The sequence below is a fragment of the Sciurus vulgaris genome, assembly GCF_902686455.1.
Source record: "Sciurus vulgaris genome assembly, chromosome: 3".
NCBI lineage: Eukaryota > Metazoa > Chordata > Mammalia > Rodentia > Sciuridae > Sciurus > Sciurus vulgaris.
In genome coordinates, this window is record NC_136463.1 from 115,955,890 (window position 1) to 115,976,567 (window position 20,678).

General features: G+C 32.4%; 1 protein-coding gene across 2 annotated transcripts in view; it reads left to right on the forward strand.

Annotated features, from left to right (window-relative positions):
- The window catches only part of PSMD14 (proteasome 26S subunit, non-ATPase 14), a 113,857-nt gene that overhangs the window by 65,937 nt on the left and 27,242 nt on the right, over positions 1-20,678 (forward strand). For both annotated transcript variants that reach the window (XM_079131828.1, XM_079131827.1), the window contains 4 exons: positions 4,638-4,709; positions 4,934-5,053; positions 7,253-7,323; positions 8,324-8,474. In XM_079131828.1, the coding sequence (XP_078987954.1) occupies positions 4,638-4,709; positions 4,934-5,053; positions 7,253-7,323; positions 8,324-8,474 (414 nt within the window). The remainder of the gene's footprint in view (positions 1-4,637; positions 4,710-4,933; positions 5,054-7,252; positions 7,324-8,323; positions 8,475-20,678) is intronic.

Consider the following 20,678-nt stretch of genomic DNA (forward strand, 5'->3'; position numbering starts at 1 on the left):
AAAAATGAAAAAATGTTCAATTTTATGGTTATAGCTTTGAAATATAAATAAAATGAAAATTTCTGCAACAGTATAGTAGTTCATTCCATCTCGATAAACTGAATTTATCAATACCACTGAAGGTTATAGTAATTAGCACCAAAAGCAGCCTCAAAGCCAAATGTTTTATTTATTAAGTAATTTTTCATTTTTGTTTTTTTGGTGGGTTTTGTTTGTTTTTTTAAACTCAGGGCCTCATACGTGCTAACAAGCACTCTACCACTGAGCCACATCCCCAGCCCAAATGTTTTAATAACAAACTGTTTTGAATATTAAAGACATAGATAAATTTAGCAGAAACATGGCCAGACCAATCTAGTCTCACTTCTGAACAGAAAAATGAAAACCATAAGTAAAAATTATTAAACCAAACTTGAATAATTTAATCCCTACAAAGATGATTTAATATTGGGAAATAATGGTGTAATACATAACTTGAAGAATGGAAGATGAGTGAACCATAGTGGCCATCGTTGTTTCTTTTACACAAGAAATCCACATATAGGTTGAACATTCCTAATCAAAATCCAAAATGCTTGGATTCAAATCCAAAATGTTCGTTCAACTGTTCAGTTTCAGAGTTTGGAGATGTATACATTTTGGATTTTCAGAATAGGCATGTTCAACTGGTAAAATCTATGTAAATATTCCAAATTTCAAAAAACACTAAAATCTGAAACACTTCTGATCCCAAGCATTTTAGGGAAGAGATACTCATTCTATATCTCACTGACTCTTGCTCATAAATACACAAATTACCATTTTAAACCCATTTTGAGATGCCTTTTTTTTTTTTGTGGTGGTGGTAGTGGTGGTGGTGGTGGTGCTGGGTATTGAACTTGGGGCCTTATGCATGCTAGGCTAGCACTCTACCAACTGAGCTGTATCCCCAGCCCCTGCGTTTATCTTTTAACAAGGGATTTTAATCCATTTGTATTTTTTTCATAACCAGTATATTTGATCTTACCTTATATTGTTTTATTTTTGTTTTTCTCCTTTCTTGGCTTCCTACAGTTGTTTAATTGACAGTGTGGTGTTTCTCTCTCTACCTTCTTTCCTTTTATTCTTTTCTTTTTTCTCTCTTTTCTTTCTTTTTCCAGTGTTTTAATTTTTATAGTGGTTACATTCAAGTTGTTTAAAACACTTTTAAATTCATATTCCTAGAATCGTCAAACCAGCACGGCTCTGTTGTCCCCTCTCTGTGTAAAAACAATTTTGTATTCTATATCTCTAAATTAAACTTGTCTTAGTTATTTTACACTTGTTTCTCCCAGCATAATTTGAATTCTTAATTATTTTTCATCTTTTTCTATCCTCCAAATTTATATTTCATAGAAATGAAACTTTCTTAGCTGGGCAAGGTGGTGTATTCCTGTAATCCTAGCTACTTGGTAGGCTGAGGCAGAGGATCTCAAGTTTGAGGCCAGCCTGGGCAACTTAGACCCTGTCTTAAAAATAAAAATTTTTTTTAAAGGGCTATGGATGTAGCTCAACGGTAGGGTGCATGCCTGACCTACACGAGGTCCTGGGTTCAATCACCAGTGTGGAAGAAAGAGAAGAGAAACCTTCTTTCTTGTATTTTATGTACACCAAGTAGTTTTCCAAAATTTTGTTGATGTTTCCCACTTTGGGGTGTCTTTTTTCTCTTTGAATCATCAGAATGGTGTTCTGCAGTAGGGTTTACCACAAACAGTGAATATAATTGTAGCTACACATTTTTTTTTTTTTTCTTCATCTTCAGGGCTTTTCAGGTCACCTTTGATATGTATCCACACAAGTTCTCACATACCTTTCTGAGCTCAGTTTCCAGAATCTTTAGTGGGTTTTTTCCTACCTTACTTATGTGCTTTCCTGAACAAGTGAACATGTGTAAATAACAGTAGCCTCAGATATTCACTGGTAGTCAAGATCTGTCCCACAGAGACATGCTACCTCTTGTTGCATTTCACTGCTACACACTCTTCTTTACTTCTTGCTAGGTTTTTATCTGGGAAATACAGTCTGACCAGATCAGGAAACAGAATAGGACAGTAATGAGATTGAGAATGTGAGAGGGACAACAGAAAGTACCATGACTGCTGTCTTAAAAACAGCACTCATAGACTTACAAGAAACAATTGCATTGTTTCCCCCGGTATATGGCTCTCTGTTAGTAAGATTCCGAACCAGAAGAAAATAATTGGTGGCAATTTTTCTTTCCTGTTCTGTTGGTTTATGCTGCCTTAACTCACCTTCCTTTCTCCCTCCCTCCCTTCTTCTGTTTGTCTCTCTGTCTCTTTCTCTCTCTCTTTCTTTTGACAAATATTTACTGAGTTTTTACTATGTGCCAGGCACTTTGCTAGGAGCTGATTATTTAGAATGTGCAAAACAAGTTTTCTTCCTTCATTTTTGGCAGTAATAGTTTCTGGATTTTGTCTGTAACACATTTGGTGATGATGTGATGTTTTAATCCTCTCTTTTTCCTAAATATTTTCTGACAAATTGAGAAAAGACTATTAATATCTATAGTTAAGACACCAGTGTAACTTTGTTTTTCCATATGCTTTTTTTTGTGGGGAGTGTGGTAGCAGGGATTGAACCTAGGTGCATTTAACCACTGAGCCACATCCCCAGCTCTTTTTAATTTTTTTTATTTTGAGATAGGGTCTCCTAAATTGCTTAGGGCCTCACCAAGTTACTGAGGCTGGCCTTGAAATTTGATCCTCCTGCCTGAACCTCCTAAGCTACTGGGATTATAGGTGTGCATTACTGTGCCAGGCCTTCCACATGCAATATTAACATTTGCTACAGATCCAGGAAATAATGCTTTGAATACTCTGTTCATCATCCTAACCTTATAGTGTTATTTTCCCAAACCTCTCATTGTGTCTAACTTGCTATTGTTCTCAAATTTTTCTTAGTTTTCTTATCTTTTTTATTTAAATGAATAAGAGTATATTGCTGAAATTATGACTTCAGCCAATGTTTTGGCCTCCTAGGACTTCAACTTTGCACTAAGTTTTCATTCTGAAACAGATTCTTGTCTGTTTAAAAGATAAGCAATAAATCTGCATTAAAACCAGGCATGGTAGGACACACCTGTAATCCCAGCAATTTGGGAGACTGAAGCAGGAGTGTCAAAAGTTTGAGGACAGCCTCAGCAATTTAGAGAGGATCTAAGCAACCTTGTGAGACCCTGTCTTAAAAAGGACTAGGATGTGGCTTATTGGTAAATCACCTCCAGGTTAAATCCCCAGCACCCCACCCCTCACCCCCACCCCACCAAAACAACAACAACAACAACAACAAACTACATTTGATGATAAATGAAAAGTTTGGTCATTTTTAAAGTTTACTGTTTGGCATTTGTTATTAAAATACAAATTTTCGGGGCTTGACTTTTTTTTTTTTACTACTTTGCACAAAAGTAAATGCAAACCGGATATTCTTCTATTTAGAGAAAACTTACTCTAGAACCTTTTATACTTAATGCTTTCAGTAATTATTATGAGCATTTCAACAAAACAAATTGCAGAATTCAGTATATAATAAATAGAAGAAATACATGTAGACCTGTAAGTGTGGAATGTAAAGAGTAAAGCAATTGTCGAATTTCAGTAAGTGAAAGAGAGATCATTGAGTTACAATTTGAATAGCTACATGTTTATTATGTAATTTGTAGAAGAGTTATTGTCAGGGTGAGGACTTTATTAAATAAAGCAGGACCTGGCAGTTACAAATCACATCTCAGGATAGTTTCCCAGCCTACCCAGCACTAAAAAAGCAAGATTTTTTTTAGGTGTCCGTTAATTGGGGACAGAATCGCTTAAGATTTTAAGGTTGTAGGCATCTTGAAGGTAAGGACTGTAAGTTGCTTTGTGCACCTGAAAGTTATAGTCAAAAGAGATTTGTTTCTTTTCATGAATAAGGTAGAATTTTCCAAAGAAACTTGGTATCTTCCTTAGCCTATAATAAGATTAATAATATTTGTTTTTAAGCAGTAGTCAGGATTTTGGAGGTATTTTCATAACTTAACCAGTTTATTCACGCTTGAGGCAATTGTGTTAAATTTGTTGTGCGGGGGAGGGGAGCAACTTCATTAGGTGAAGTGCAGAGTATGTTGTTCACAGCTATTTCATCTAGGGATTAGAAGTCTTCTTTCCCTTTCCCTCCCACTGTATCTATGAATCGGCAAAGCAATTCCATATCCCTAATCTATGTGCTATCTTTAGCTAAAAATCAAGAAGCTCAGAGGATTTGCTGTTTCTCCTCTTCCTTCAGTTAATCATGCTAGTCTAACAGCATTTTGTAGTCACGTTGCAATAGAAACTGTGGCTTCTTTGTGCTTTAGAGTTATTTTGTAGCATGAATAGGTTAGCATTGCTGAAAAATAGATGCTTTAGGTCCATTGGAAACTTGTCTGAGTGCTAAATTTGTATTTTCTTCAGATTTGATATTTGTTATAAACCAGGTTATTTGCATTGTAACCGAATGAAAAGATTGGACATTTTTTTTTCTTTTAAAACTCTTTTAAAACAATCAAATTTATATTACACGTAACTTTTATTTTCTACACCTGTACTCATTGTGTTTATAATACCTGTTGTACTTATTTCTAGGGGCCTCCTACAGATGCTCCTGCAGTGGACACAGCAGAACAAGTTTATATCTCTTCCCTGGCTCTGTTAAAAGTAAGTTATGAATGGAGTTACTTCGATTGGAGACCTCTGTTGCTTTTACTATAATCTACTTTGGTATATTTGCCATCTTAATCCCCTCAGACTTTAGGTATTATTTTAGGCCCATCTATAAAATATTTTTATTTCCACTGAAGCAAAATTAGGTTATTTTTTCAAACAAAAAGAGACCAAAAATCTTAAATACGCTTTGTGTCTGCCTATCTTCCTGTTTACAGATGTTAAAACATGGCCGTGCTGGAGTTCCAATGGAAGTTATGGGTCTCATGCTTGGAGAATTTGTTGATGATTACACGGTCAGAGTGATTGATGTGTTTGCTATGCCACAGTCAGGAACAGTGAGTACTTTTATGTTTGCCTACTGCAAGAAAATCTTTTCTGTTTTCTTTTCCTATGCAAAATAACTTTCATCTTTTTGTATTCTCTTTCCAATAGGAAAACCTAATTATGATATTAGTGATATGTTTCTCCATTATATATTATTAATCTTTAAATGCATCATGAATTCTGATAGGTCTACAACTGGATGATGGTAATGCTAAAATCCCTTTATTTGTTCCTTCAGCTTTAATTAGCAAAACATATTGGATTTAAAAGTTAGCTACTAGATTAAAACAGGGTACTAGTTTGATTAGTTTGAACACTTGGTTCAATATATTTTAGAGATTCTCTTATTTAAAACTTTAATGCTTGTACATTAACTAGTCCTCGTATCTTGTTTCCATGGTTTCGAAATCTGTCCTTATTTTTACTGTTCCGTACATGGTGATGAATGACTTTTAAGCTTTTCCTGTTAAAAATATTAGTAAAAATTAGTAAGTAAAACCAAAAACCCTAGATGATCTTAGTTTCTTTTATCTAGGTATGATAATTTGTTTATATGAGCCACACTGTATATAAATTTTGAAAGTTACCTACTGTACCTATTTAGAATGTTATTCTTTCTAAAGGTTTTTTGTTGTTTCACTTTTTTGTTTAATGCATTAGACTTATGTAGATACATGTGCATTTAGATTTTAAAATAGCAATCCATAACCATCTACCTACCTTCCATAAAATAACACATGTATTCTTCTCACCTTTTTGCTAAAAAAGTTTATTTTTCTGATGAACTTTTTCTCTGCTCTGAAATACTTCTCTTATTGAGCCTTGTAAAATATCGATTTTAAAAATGTTATAAAGCTGTTTGCTCTATTTGAGGATTCTCACTGAGTTTCCTTTGATAAGGTACATACTAGAGAACAAATTATATTTTTAAGTGATGCATTATGCAAGCATGTATAAAGCAAACATTTTAAATAGTTATTTGCTACAAGTGCAATATACATTTAATATAATATAAAATAATAGAAAAATATACAAAATTTTCTTTGGATTAACTTGTTGAAGTAAACTAATTTGAATTTTATTCATCTGGATGTCCACTGTATTTGTTTTGTTCATTTGGACTTAGAGAAACACTACATATTAACTAAATATTTATATTTAAACCACAGATTATTATTACTTGTTTCTATCTTTTCATGTTCGAATATATGAAACACATAATAAAATTATTTCTGTTATATGTGGTCCTTATATAGACACCCATTATGGTAAATGGTTCTTACCCTTTAATGTAATCATTTCCATGTAAATGCTTATATGACAATATAAAATAGAATATTTTGATCCCCATATTTGCTTAATGTAGTAGTATTAGAAAGTTTTTCTTCTGGCCCAAGAGTCAGCAAACTTTTATGTAAAGAGGTATTTCTCTGTTATGTATTCCTCCTAGTCCTCTCCTCTTCCTCCTCCCCACTTCTTCCTTCTCCAACCCTTTTCTTCCCCCTCTTTCTCTCCTTCCCCTTGTTCGTCATCTTCTCCCTTTTCAACTGTTAAAGAATGCATTCTTGACCCAGCAGCAGATTGTTTTCAAAGGATGCACTCTGTTGGAATTCAGTATACTGTATGCTTGGGGTTGGTGCTTATATGAATGTTTGTTTAGCTAGATTTAGATGCCCAATGTTAGAAGACAACCTTGTGGGAGCTATAACGGCAGTCAACTAGATAATATGAACCCTCTTTATTCTTTCATGTGCTAAAACCTTGTTTTGGTTGAAATACCAAAATGCAACATTTAAGAGACTTGGGGAGTGGGGAGTTTTGTGATTACTTTTACTGAGGTAATAAGTTATTCTTCAAAGTGTTTATAATATTGAAAACTATTTTATTAGAAGAACTGAATACTTGTAGTCTTTTTCAGTTATCAGAGGATGACATTAGGAAGATGTTTGCCTATATAGGTCTAACTAAAGTTGGTTCAATTATTTGTTATTTTTGATAAATGTATACGTATAAATAGTCATAAACTCTTAAAGGATCCTGAATGTTCTTAACTCATTAACTAACAATAGTTTGGTACTTGGCGTTTTTAGAAACTTTATCAAAACCATTATTTTTTGGTGAGGTTTTTGTTCATTTACTTTATAGCATAAAGTTTCATTTTTTTCAAAGTTATAAAAAAGTAATTTTTTTTTTTTTTCTTTTCAAACTAGGGTGTCAGTGTAGAAGCGGTTGATCCAGTATTCCAAGCCAAAATGTTGGATATGTTGAAGCAAACAGGAAGGTAAGTAGTTTAAGTGATCATATTTTTTTATGATGGGAAATAATCTTTAGAAACATACACTGAAGTTACGGATGTTTATTAGTACCATTCCTAGAAAAAAACCGTGTGGTTGATATAAAAGTATCTTTCAGTATCAGGGTAATATACTGCTTGTATGTTATTTCTTCCCTCTAGAATGCAAGAAATCTGCTAGTCAGATAACTGCCTCATATTAAAATTCTCAACTGTCATATAGTAATATTTGGTGTACCTTCGCTCTGTTTAGCATGTGGAGTTACTGTCTAGTTACTTGTAATTGAAGGAGCTTAAATTTTGTATATATTTCATAGTTGTAACTAAATAAGATTCTGAATATTTCAGTGTATTTGTAGACATGAGATTAAAAACAGAGAAAGTAGAACCCAGGTATTCTTAAGTTTTTTTTTCCTCAGACTGAATCTCTCAGTAGTTGCCATTCTCTTGCTCAAATTCTTCTACTGTGGAAAAAACTTCAAAATTAATGTTAGCAAAAGGCTCAGCAGCTGAGCAGAACAGTGCAAATTGGTTTTTGACTGAGTTCCTAGTTCTACTGCTGGTTTAATTGATATTTAATCCTTTCACAACAGTGGATCCTGGTGTCCATTGTTAAAAATGTACTCTGTGCCTGGAAAATCCAACTCCTAGAGCTAAGGAGTTAAAGAGTAGATATTTACTTGAATGCTGAAAGGGTAAAAACTGGCTCTGAGAAAGTGTGGTAACAAGGTGAAAAACTGAAAGCCTTATCTACCACTGCTAATGTGCATCTCTTAATGATAGCACTCCTTTGTCACACTTATTCATTTCCATGTTTTCTGGATAATATGGTGTAGGATTTCAGAGTTTCTAATGGTGCTTTTTCACACCTGTGTGTTTTTCATCTCTTCTTAATTTATACCCTGTTAGTGTGTTGTTTCTTTTCATATTATATTATAAAAGTATTCCTTGCTCCGTTCTGAGCATCTGAATGCCCTCTTTGTTTCAGGCCTGAGATGGTTGTTGGTTGGTATCACAGTCACCCTGGCTTTGGTTGTTGGCTTTCTGGTGTGGATATCAACACTCAGCAGAGCTTTGAAGCCTTGTCAGAGAGAGCTGTGGCAGTGGTTGTGGATCCCATTCAGAGTGTTAAAGGAAAGGTAGAGTCATTTCTATCTTTATTGCCATCTCCTGCCACATTCTGTTTACACATACGTTAAATAAAAATCCATTTTGTTTTAAAACAGGAGTCTTAATTACACAGAAGACCACTGTCTGTTTACTCAAATAGCCAGACAAGTGTACAAGTCCATAAATATGCCTTGGTATTATTAGCAATTTACTAGGGATTTGTTTTTACTTTAATTACCTACTATTGTGAATAGTATTTATCTTTAAATATTTTTAATTTCCTAAAATTGGAAGTGTTAACCATACTAAAAGTCTGCTATATACATTTTATTAATGTCTTAGTAAGCATTGCTCTACCTTTGTTTTCTGGTGAATTTGGAATCAGTACATCTTTAAACTGATTATTAAGGGCTTTGTATCATAGATGTTGTGAGGGATACACTCTGGAGTTGTGTTTTCCAAATGTTTTTGACAATGAAACTTGCCCTAAAGACTTGGTGTCAACCATTCACATGTTTGGAATGAGGATGCAGATAAATGATTAAATATGCTAAATGATTCTGAAAAGAGATTAACTTGCAAAGCATATTAGGTTATAGTTCTTTGTTAAAATCTCTTTTGTTCTTATTTAGTTCTTTTTGTGGTTTGTGCTTTCTCTTTTTTCTTTTCTTTTTCTTTTTTCTTTTCTTTCTTTCTTTCTTTCTTTTTTTTTTTTTTTTTTTTTTTTTTATTTCTTTCTAGCCCCATATGCCATTTTCCTATTTCCTGCCTCATGACAGCAGGGAGCAGCTCTATTATCACCTTCACAGAGCTGTCTGCAAATGTGAGAGGCAATTCGATTTTGCTCAACCACAGGGAGAGTGGATTAGAAAAACTACAGAACATACAGAAATTGGCTAGGTGGTTACTGCTTTAAAATACTGCTGAGGTGTCTTGTTTGAGCATGTACTTCCATTGTAGTGTAGAATAATTGTTAAAATAAAATCACAATACATTTATGGAATCCTTTTTATGCTGGTTTTACAAATAATTTTTAAAGTACTTATAAATAAATATTAGCTTGATATCTATCAGACCTGGAGTTTGATAGTAGTGTAGATTACATTTACATCTGCTCACCAGCTCAAACTATACATAGCTCTTAAAATGTGGTATTTTTATCTGTTATGAATTTGAAGTGGACTGTTTTCTGACATTTTATTAGGATATATAAAAATTGAGGTCTTCTCTAAAACATTATACTATTAGATATGATTTAGCTTTTCAGAGACAGAAACGATCCACAAAAATAATAATAGAAACTGATACACTAGACAATTCAGAATTGGGTAACTTCTGATACTTCTGTATGCTTACATTCCAATTTATTTACTTTCTTTTTCCAAGTATATTGCTACTTAACTGATACAAATAAAAGGAATTGAAAAAACTTGATTTTTATTAGTTTTGTGAATTACAGTATAATACCTCTTATACTTTATTCTTTGATATTCAAGGTACCTTTTTAATAACTCAAGTAGTAATTCAAATAACAAACAATATTTTAGAAATATTAAATTATCTCATAAAACCCCTCTACTATAGTAATTTACAAGTAATAATTGAAGCTTAATTTTAAATATAATTTTAAATGGCAATTTCAGTTTCATAACCTAGTTTTAAATATTGTATAATATTGGAATTTACATTATTTTAATTAGTTATAGTTCATATTGAGTGAATTTCATTTGAATTACACTTGTATCATACACTGTCAAATGTTAGTTAAGTCTAGTTTTTAAAAGTTCTAAAATTTATGAAATCATAAATATCTAGTTTTATGTCATGAAAAAACAGTTTAAAAATTTATTATAGCACCAATCTATATGTTATAACTAACATATGTCACCCCAACTAAAGATCCAATTCTTTGTTAATAATGCAGTTTCATCTATATGGTATATGAGTTTGGTGGTAATTTATGATTCTTTCAGTGTCAGAACTTCTCAACACTGTTTGTGAGTCAGATTAAATGCTAGAAAGTCTATAACCAGAGTTTTTGTTAAAATTATTAAAGTTAAGAATATAAACTTATAAAAATGGAAAATAGCATAGGACACTGCCTCTCCCTTCCCTGCATGTGATTTATCAAGTCTGTCTAAATATTTAGAAAGATAATGATTAGATCAGTAGTTAAGATGAAAATCTGTGTAAATGATTTAAGTTGGGTATCAATGTTCTGTAAAATTTTTTGTGTGTGTTTTTGTATTTCTGTTTTTATAAATTCTGCTGCCTCTTTTTGAGTGGTAAGATAAACATGGATTTTTTTCTTTGTAATTTCAGTTCATTCACAATAAATTTTGACTTGTTTTAGAGGGACTTAATTGTGTTTTATTGAATAATCGCTTTTGCCATGTATTGTAGTAATAACCATTTGAACTTATTTAATATAGCAATCCTTCAGATGGGCATTATTACATTTTATCAAAGAAATAGCTAAAAAAAATTAGAGTCAAGGGAATTACTTTGCCAAAATCAGACAAGAATGAAGCAGGAAAATAAGGATACAAATTCAAGTTTATAAAATTTCAGAGCTCAACCTTCTTTACTGGCTCTTTAATATTATACTATTATGAATTATATAATCAAATAACTCAGGAATGAAAAATGAATACTAGACGTTATTTCAGGGCCTTTCCTTAAGTTATTGGGCTAGGCTTCGTTCCCCCCAGCATAAGCCAGAGGAAAGAGCTATACATTTTATCTAAGTTCTCAGTAGTTATTTGTGTTATTTATAGTATTGTGTATTAATTGACATTTTTCCATGTGGTTTGTGTTCTACCAATCTTATGAAACAATGTAGACAGACTGATCCCTGTCAGCTTTTGTGACTTCCCTAGGATCAGTGAGACCAAACAGTATAAGAAAATATACCATATGATTTAAAAATTATTAAAAATTTAAATCATGCCACCTTGTATGTTATACAGTACTATTACTGTTTTTAAATGTTATATGTGAAAATCATTGCAGTCATAGTTTAAATGGAGGATAAGCTTAAATTACCAGCAAGTTCTGCTCTCAGATAATTCAGTGAAATAGTTTTCAATATTCTGCTTCGGATTTTGACTTGCAGAATACATATGATCAGATGTTTTAAACTTTAGTTCTTAAATAGCACAGTTGCAACTTCTTGCTTAATGTTTTGTTATCATATATTCAACCCACAACTGGACTTCATTCATCCAGAAAATTAGGAAGTTAATTCAACCTATAATGTGTCTGACTTCTTCCGTAGGGCAAGAAGAATGATTACTTTGGACAAAATGATAAAGTTAGCATATAACTTGGTTGTGATATTTATATATGTTTATTAAAATGTATTTCTGCTTTAGAGAAGTTATTTTCCTTAACAGGATTCCTGTTAGTAAAATGTTCAGATATTACCTGCTAACTCCCAGCAATCAATTTTTTCTTATTTTGAAATAAATAAAATCTGTCTCTTTAAGAAGACAATTCATATACATTTAGTGTCACTAGTGAGCAGGATAATATTATACCAATTATATACTGATATCCTACATTGCATACAAATACAGCGTAAAGTATACTGATAATGCTTGTTTCCGTTGCTATTAAATTGATGGCTAGAGACAGAATAATTCAGCAAGTACTCATAATCTTGTTTGTGCCAATATGCAATAAAGTATTTGTAGCAATAAAGTATTAAATTTGTCAAATGTGGTAAGTGCAAATAGAAAATAGTATGTGTTGGACTAAGGAGATGAAGCTGGGGCTGAATTTGATGAATGATCCCAGCAATTTGGGAGGCTGAGGCAGGATGTTGCAAGTTTGAATCCAGCCTCAGCAACCTAGCAAGGCCCTACACAACTCAGTGAGACCCTGTCTCAAAATAAAATATAAAAAGGGCTGGGAATGTGGCTCGGTGGTTAAGTGTCCCTGGGTTCAATTCCTGTTATCAAAAAAAGAAAAAGAAAAGAAGGGCTTGTATCATATGAGAAGAATGAAGAAATAATACCATTCCAGGTCATACTTACCTTTTTATTATATTTTCTTTCATGGATATTGGAATGTAAAATGAATGGTGTTATTATTTTTTAATTGGTATTTTACCAAATATGGATCTTTGGACAGTAAATACAAATAATAGGAGGAATGAGTTAGGGAACAAATGTTCTAAGACCTTACGTTTTATTTTCAGACATCCAGAAGGTTGTCTTTTTTAGGAATTAGGGAGCAAATGTTTTATTTTTTCATGAAATTTTGTATTAGAGAGTTTTAAGATGGTAGAGGTTTAAAAAATGCTCAAATAATAGTTTAACCATTTTGTATTCTGCTCATCTGCATACTGTCTCCTCCACAAGATTGGAACCTCTTTGAGGGGAGAAACAGTTTCATATCTTGGAATTTACATTGTATCTGGCAGGACTGTGGATGTAACTCAGTGACAGAGCACTAGCCTAGCATGTGCAAGGCCCTGGGTTTCTTCCCCAGTACCAAAAAATGAGAAACAAAACAGTGTCTTGCAAAGAGTACTTTGACCACACATACAGTCAAGAAATCAATGTGTGTGTCAGTGTTCAACTGTTAGTGATTCTCCCCCCCCAGCTTTCAGCATATTAAAAAATTACATTTGTGAGTTTTAGTAATTTTTATGTTAACAGTCAGTCATTTATTAAATGATTGAAACAAGAGATTGAGAAAATCAGTTAAACAGTTTGCTAATGGATGTTAGTCTTGATGAATTTGAACATTGTATAATCAGAATTCAAGTTCAACATGTTATAGCATCTACAAGTAGTGAAAGATATTTAACATATCTTTTGTTTGCTTCTTGTTAATTATCAGTTTGAAGTTTTATAAAATTCTCAGATCTTGTTAGATTACCTATAAAAATATTATAAATTCTAATGTGCCTTTACTTCTGATTTTTAAATTCTTACTAGTTTATAGCATTTATTTAGTGGGTAGAATCAGAATATTTCAGATAGAAAGGTAAAAGCCATTTTATATTTAAAATTCTAAGAGAATGAATCTCATGTAAAGGTAACAGTTCTAAGTGGAATTCTTTTAGTCTAAAATTTCTTTATTGATATCTCTGAACTAATTTATTTTGCCTTAGGACTTGCTGTAAATTTCAAATTATATAAATGTGCTCCAAGTTAGTTTGAATCTGTTTCAGTAAAAATCGTAAAACCTTTAAAACAATATCCCATTATGTATAAGAATATTATTTATCGACTAGTTTATTGAATGCCATTTCATTAATTGTCTAATTATTCCTTGCCATTCAGACACTTGTTGATCACTACTGTGTGCCAGGGATTCACTGGAGATACAGAAAAGAATATTTATTCCCTTTTCCTTAATGCCAGTTTTATACCAGGAAGCTATGATTTTGATACAGATGCCTTTTCAGAGATGTTATATATATTAAAGAGTGCATCTTAGATGATTTGACATTAGTCATCATTAATTAGGATTTTTCTGGACCTGGGATTTGGTTTTGACAGGTTTAATGTATTATCGTCATAATTTTCTAAGGAGGGTAGAATTGGTATGGTGGTAAAGTTTCTTCAGGGTGCTTCTTCAGTGATTATTGTTAAGCTACTAGTAAGCTGATTAATAGGTGCTCACTCCTACTTTTTCCATTTGCTATAGTTTGACTTACACAGTTTTTATTCCAAATTAAGCACCAGTCAGTGCTTTTTAATGCTTGAGTTTTCAATTTAGCATGCCATGGAAGTGTGCTTCATGAATTAAAAAAACTAAGCATTGAAAAGAAAAATGGGAATATAAATTGTTAAAGTTAATGATTAGATTTTTACAGATAATTGATTTTTTTCTTTTCCTTTTCTTGAATTTTTCATAGGAAAAATAAACCTGAATGATAAAACCTTACAGAAAATAGTAACCAAAATTGCTTTCTTGCAGTTTTTCATTGCAATTGATATTTATTTTGCAATATATATATATATATATTTTTTTTGGGGAGGGGGGCCACAAAAATGTGGAATGGATTTACTTACATTTTCTAAATCTTGGTTTCTTCATCCATAAATTGATATTTTATTATTGTTAATAATAGCCTACCTCTTGATCATTGAGTGGATTAGGCAAGACAGTTTTTATATAGTATTTAATTGATAAATACATAAAGATATATAAGTGAGTTAATTGATCATTACACATTTTTCATACTTAATGCCTTTGCCTTGAAAGATGATAATTTGAAGGACATAATCTACCTTTTTCTTTGAAAGTGATGTTATAGCACAAGAAGTATAAATCCTTTATTCCTCTCATCTACCTGCCCTACTGCCATGTTAACATGATTGAGCTGTAGTCTTTGGTTATCAGGGCCTTTTAATCCTTAACTTTATGCAGAACTATCAACAGGCATACCAGTTGTGTTGCCCTAGTTTATGTACTAGAAAGTGATCTGAAGTCACTTGTTCATTTTATGTAGGTTGACTGAGTATCCATCAGTTAGAATTGGCACTCTGAGTTGGTATCAGACCAGTGACTCATAGGTGATAGTTCTTTGAAGCTCATTAGTAGGCCCCTGAGGAGCTCAATTTTAAGTTCACTGTTTATTTGTCACATAAGATTCTAGAAACACCTATCATGCAGGAGTGTCAAGATTCTAGGCATATTAAGTCATTTTTAAAAAGATATTATTTTGTATACCTTGCTACTTTTATTTTAATTTGAGTTGTTTATAAGAAACTGTATCTTCCTGATTTCCTGTTGATTTTTTTTTTCATATACCAAATACCTCTGAATGCCAAGTTTATAGTTTAGTTTTAGGGTAATTTTTTTTCTAATTCACACTATTTTCAAATGCAGTATTCTTTGTTTTATTTGGTGGATACTCATAATGAATAAAGGAGAGAGTGTATAAACAGCTATACAAGTTTGACTGTGGAAGGTGAGAAAGGGAAGGTAGGATTGGGTAGAAAAAACCTCATAGTGCAGTAAAATTGTGAGAAAGTTTCAGCTACATTGATGGGGAGTCTGTGAGCCAAGTTGCTTTTCAGAAAAATCCCTATTTTGGGGCAGGAATGATTAGGTTCTAGTACCACTGTTGTGGCTTAAATCATTTGCTGGGATCTGCCTAGGGATTCAGGACCTGGTGTCATTTCCCAGTGGATCCAAAAGTGTAACATCTGGAGTTTGTGAGACTGTTGTTCTCTCAACAGCATGTTCTTTTTTGAAAGGAGATCTGAACTGGGTATCTCCATGATCACCATAGTTACATATATTATTTTATTTAATCTTATCACATACATTATTTAATCTTATAACCAACTCTCACCACTCATTCTTCTCCTAGGTCACTTAACTAACAGGTAATACACCCAGAAAGAATTCTGACTCCCCAGTGTCTCAGCACTTAAACCCCTACACTATAGTGAATGTATGCATATACTGTAAAAAATTCTGCTAAACTTCATTTTGTAACTTAAGTAAATTCCTTTCACAATGTTTCATGAATCTAAGAATGTCTAATTACCTTTTGTCATATTACTTTCTAGAGATTGATTTGTTTTTATTAAGGCATATATGTTTAAAACTTGTGACTTTAATTTTGATGCATGTCTTCACTTGTCAAAAAAGTACATTACTCTAATTTAACCCCATCCCCCTTTTCTCCCAATATATTAAAGTGGTACCACAGATCTCTAGCTACAGTAAGCAATTCTCTGAGGATGAAGAAAGAAAATGTACATACACATAGGAATTTCTTTTCCAGAGCTAAAATTGACATTTTATAAATAATTTCCGTGTTGCAAACTTGAGACTAAGAAATCACAGCAATTCAGTGATATGCATTTGGCATGAGTCAGTTTTAGTTCTTAGAGCTTTTCATTGGAAATGGCATAAAAAGTAAGATATCTCTGAATTTTTTATGCTGTGGGCTTACAAGAGACATAAGATGTTTTTCTTTTATAGATGTGTGGCAGTGCATGGCAGCAGAAGTAATGAAACGGTCACAAACCCCAGTAGTACTTCCCAGGTCACATGCACTCTTAATTTTTAAAGAATCCAGGAACAACCTAAGCAGTTGATAACAGGTCATTTCTAGGTGATAAAGGGTATTTGATATGGGGTGTTGCCTTTCTTTCCACACCTCTCATTTTTAGAGACTTTTTATGCTGGCAAACTGCAGCCTAACTGGTAACTGAATTTTATTTCACTTTTCTCTCCCCACCCCCTTCTTTTTAGTGTTTGACATTGATTTTTCAGGTCTTGAAATTTTTCTGCCAAGCTTTATGTTTTTCTGATAATTTCAGTTCATTTCACATATATTTATGGTGAGCTAACCTGTAAGGCTATGGAAAATTCAGATTGTTTATGCTGCTTTAAGCTCAAGAAAATGAATGCACTATAATTTCTTTAAACTTTGGTGCTACTGTATTTTATACACTTCTCATGATCATTGACTTCAATATAAGTAGAACTGGAAATACCACAGGAGCCAACTAGTGGGGAGATTGGAGAGGGAGGGAGAAAGAGACAGAGAAATATTATAGTAACTACTGCCAGAAGTGTTTATGCATTTTTTCTTTTAAAATCTTTGTATTAAACTAATTTGAAGAGCTTTGCTTTAAAAATTGCTTCCTTTGAATGTGAAAATAGGAAACTATAGATTGATGCTTTAGAAATGTAGTGTTTTAGTGACCTAGCAGTTGATAAAAATACATGAATTTAAAAATAAATAGCATATTGGATGAAATTATACTAGTGAAAGAAGCCAAAAAAATTATAGATTAAACTAAATTTGAAAATAATTAAAGTTTTAAGCCTTAAATCAGATTTGTCATTGACATGAAATGATAGGTTTTTGTCTCTTGGGTATGCTTGGAATAAACATGGAACTCAGTATTGTTTTTAAAACTATTTTGCTTTTATAAGCTAAGACAGATGTACAAAAAAGATGCAGTTTTTATTTTGTATTGGCAGCTTCCAAATATTTAGTATCTATTTCCAAGAGTTGCAATTAGTAAAGCAACCATGGTACTGAAATCTGCACATCCCACAAGCTAATTATATTTGCAAGGTCAGAGTGAATACATATTTTCAGAAAAATAAAGGGTTATATAAATATGTGTCTTCTACTTGGCTGTTATATCACAGTTTGTTGATCTGGAGTATAATGTGTACAATTCACAAATTTGTCTGATAACAGAAAGTGGTGTGTGATTGTGTTTATTTTACTAACCAGTATATTCACAGCAATCACTTCCAAATATCTCTCCAGTAAAGATGTGTTAATTACAAAACAGACAAGGTCTTCTATTATATTAAAGCTACTAACAAGAAGACAGCAGGAATCACACATGTAAATAGCATCATCAACCCCTATTTTAGTCCTCTGTTTTGATCTGTGAGTTGCGCATAGACCAAAGGTGCTATTAAAGACTGAGTGTATGAAATAGGCAGCATTATATGAACAAAATTTATTCAACAAGAAAACAGACCTTTAACATGAATTTAACAAGCCTGAGAAATTATAAACTATCATATGCTGCAGATTCATGCAGTGATAATAAACAAAAAAGGAAAGTAAGAGGTTTCCCTAAGCTAGCCAAACTGCTAATGGTTTTGTTATAAGCTGTCTACTGTTGCAGTGACCTCTGAAAAGTCTCAAGGCACTTGTACCAGAAAAAATTAAATGGTCAGGCTGGTAAATAGAGATTCAATGTGGTGTGCAGGACTTCAGCATGGGAAAGAATTTTTAAAGTATTGGATCACATTCCAGAAATTATTTTTCATAGTTTAACTTGGAGGTTTCTGTTATTACATAATAAGGAGATAATCTTTGTGTAGAGCATTTGATTGAATTACTATTTGAGGTTTACAAGACATAAACTGGACTAGTTTAATGTATATAAACTTCAAATGAACTACTTGGGAAATTCATAAAGCTCTAAGAAATGGATTATTCCTCCTTCCTCCCCATATCTTAATTAATTCTTGGAGATTGTTTAGTATGTTGCATCTAAGATTTCTGTTTCTAACTATGGAGTGACCACTTTGCTCTCATTCTGTTGCATCATGCTGTAAATACACAAACATGGAGAAATGCCTTCAGCTTATATATACCTCCAAGTGCTCACAAGGGCTCTTTTTGAATCTTTCTTACTGTGGCATAATTAACACCTTCTTCACCCATTGCTCATTAGTGCACTGGACATTAATGAGTCTATTTTGATAGGTTGCTCTAAAGGAGAAACCCACTTACTCTCACAGCAGAAGCAGCAATTATAAAATTGTAGAAAAATTAAAATGTAGACTATATTGCCATATTTATATTTTTATTGCATGCTAAATCTAATTTTGGTCTGCAGGTTGTTGAACACGTTAGTTTCCTTAAGACAGTTGCCATAGTGATGGCAGCAAATTTCTTTCATCTTCATGTATCATTTCTGTTGGCTATCATATTGCTACTCAGGAATTGTCCATCTAAACATGTCATGTCCCATAGGCCATCATTTATTAGTTGAACAGTATATTAAGTCCTTTTTTTTTCTAATTTGTAGGATTTTTAAATTTTCAGGTTTTTTTTTTAACAGATCATGATATCTACTTAACTAGTATTTTCATTCTTTGTTCAAAAAGTTTCACACCTGCTTATAATATTCCAGAAAAATACAAGATACTTTTGCATATAAAATAGCTCTCTGCTGTTTTAATTTGAAAACATTCAGTATTAAAAAGTATATAAACATTTTATTGTGATACACAATGAAATTTTCATAGATTGTATAAATTTTTCCCCTACAAATGATTTAACTGAAATATTAAAATCATAAAACAATTGGACCAAAATGATATTTACCATTAATAGTTAGGAGTGCCAGTTTTTAATAATATATTTGTTTACAGTGTATACCTGCCAAAATGGTAGCTTTTCCCCTCCTTTGCTCACATTTTAACTTGATCTTATGTGTTTTTTAGGACAAAATATGAGAAAATTTTACTTCTGCTTTCTTTAAAACAATTGCTTGATGTTATTTATTTATGGTACTGGGGATTGAACCCAGGGTTCATTTAACCACTGAGCTACATCCCCAGCTCTTTTTTATATTTTAGAGGCAGGGTCTTGTCAAGTTGCTTAAGGGCCTTGCTAAGTTGCTGAGACTGGCTTTGAACTTCCGATCATCCTGCCTTAGTTCCTAAGTTGCTGATTACAGACATGCATCACCATGCCCAGCCTGATGTTATTTATAATAATATCTGATTAAAGTATGTCTAATATTAGTACTTGTTTTGATTATTGCATTATTAAAAAAGAAAATGATTTAAAAAATTAAATATAATAAATTTAGACCACAATCACATATATAAATGTGAAAGTTAATTCTAGATGAAGGTTATTGTATTAAAAGGAAAAAGTTTACAAACTATTAAATCATTCATGTTCTGGAAATGCTTGCTTTTATTTTGAGGCAGGAGAAATCTTTGGGAAATTTTGAACTCTTAGAAAGAAAAGCAAAATTCAGAGTTGACTTTTTAGGCCAACTGGGCAGAGATCTTAGACTGATTCATCTGTCATAGTTTTTGGTGTAAGTTTATATCTTTGTAAGTGTAATATTTAGACCCTTCACTTCAGAAGGTTAGAAATGGTGATTTTCTTTCTTTAAATCTTATTCTTTAGCCTACAGCATGTAGAAATACTTACTATATGATTTTTAGATTTTACTTGCCTCAATCTGAAATGTTGTTTTTAGTCTTGGTATGTTCAAACAATAATTGTAGAAATGAGAATAAATCTAGTTGATAATAAATTTTAAAACATTAGCCTGTCTCACTGGGCCTGGTGGCACATGTCTGTAATCCCAGCTACTTGAGAAGCTGAGGCAGGAGAATTGCAAGTTTCAAGGCCACCTTGGGGATGTAGCCCCATGATAGAGTGCCTCTGGATTCAATCCCCAGTACCCTGGGGCAGGGGGCAGGTTGGCATATCTCAGTTATTCAACATTTTTAAAAGTGAATCTGGAAATAATGTCCCGCTTTAAGATTGTGCTATGTGACAAATGTATTGAGTTAAATTCTATTAAAGAGGCAATCTATCCTAAAGTCATATGTGTTCACCTAAGATTTCATACTGTTTAAAAGTTTTAAGAAGTTCTTTGGAATCAATAATAATGACTACAACATGACAGTATAGTATGTGATTCTATCCCTTATTGTTTAAGAACATATGATATCATGTAGGAATTTCT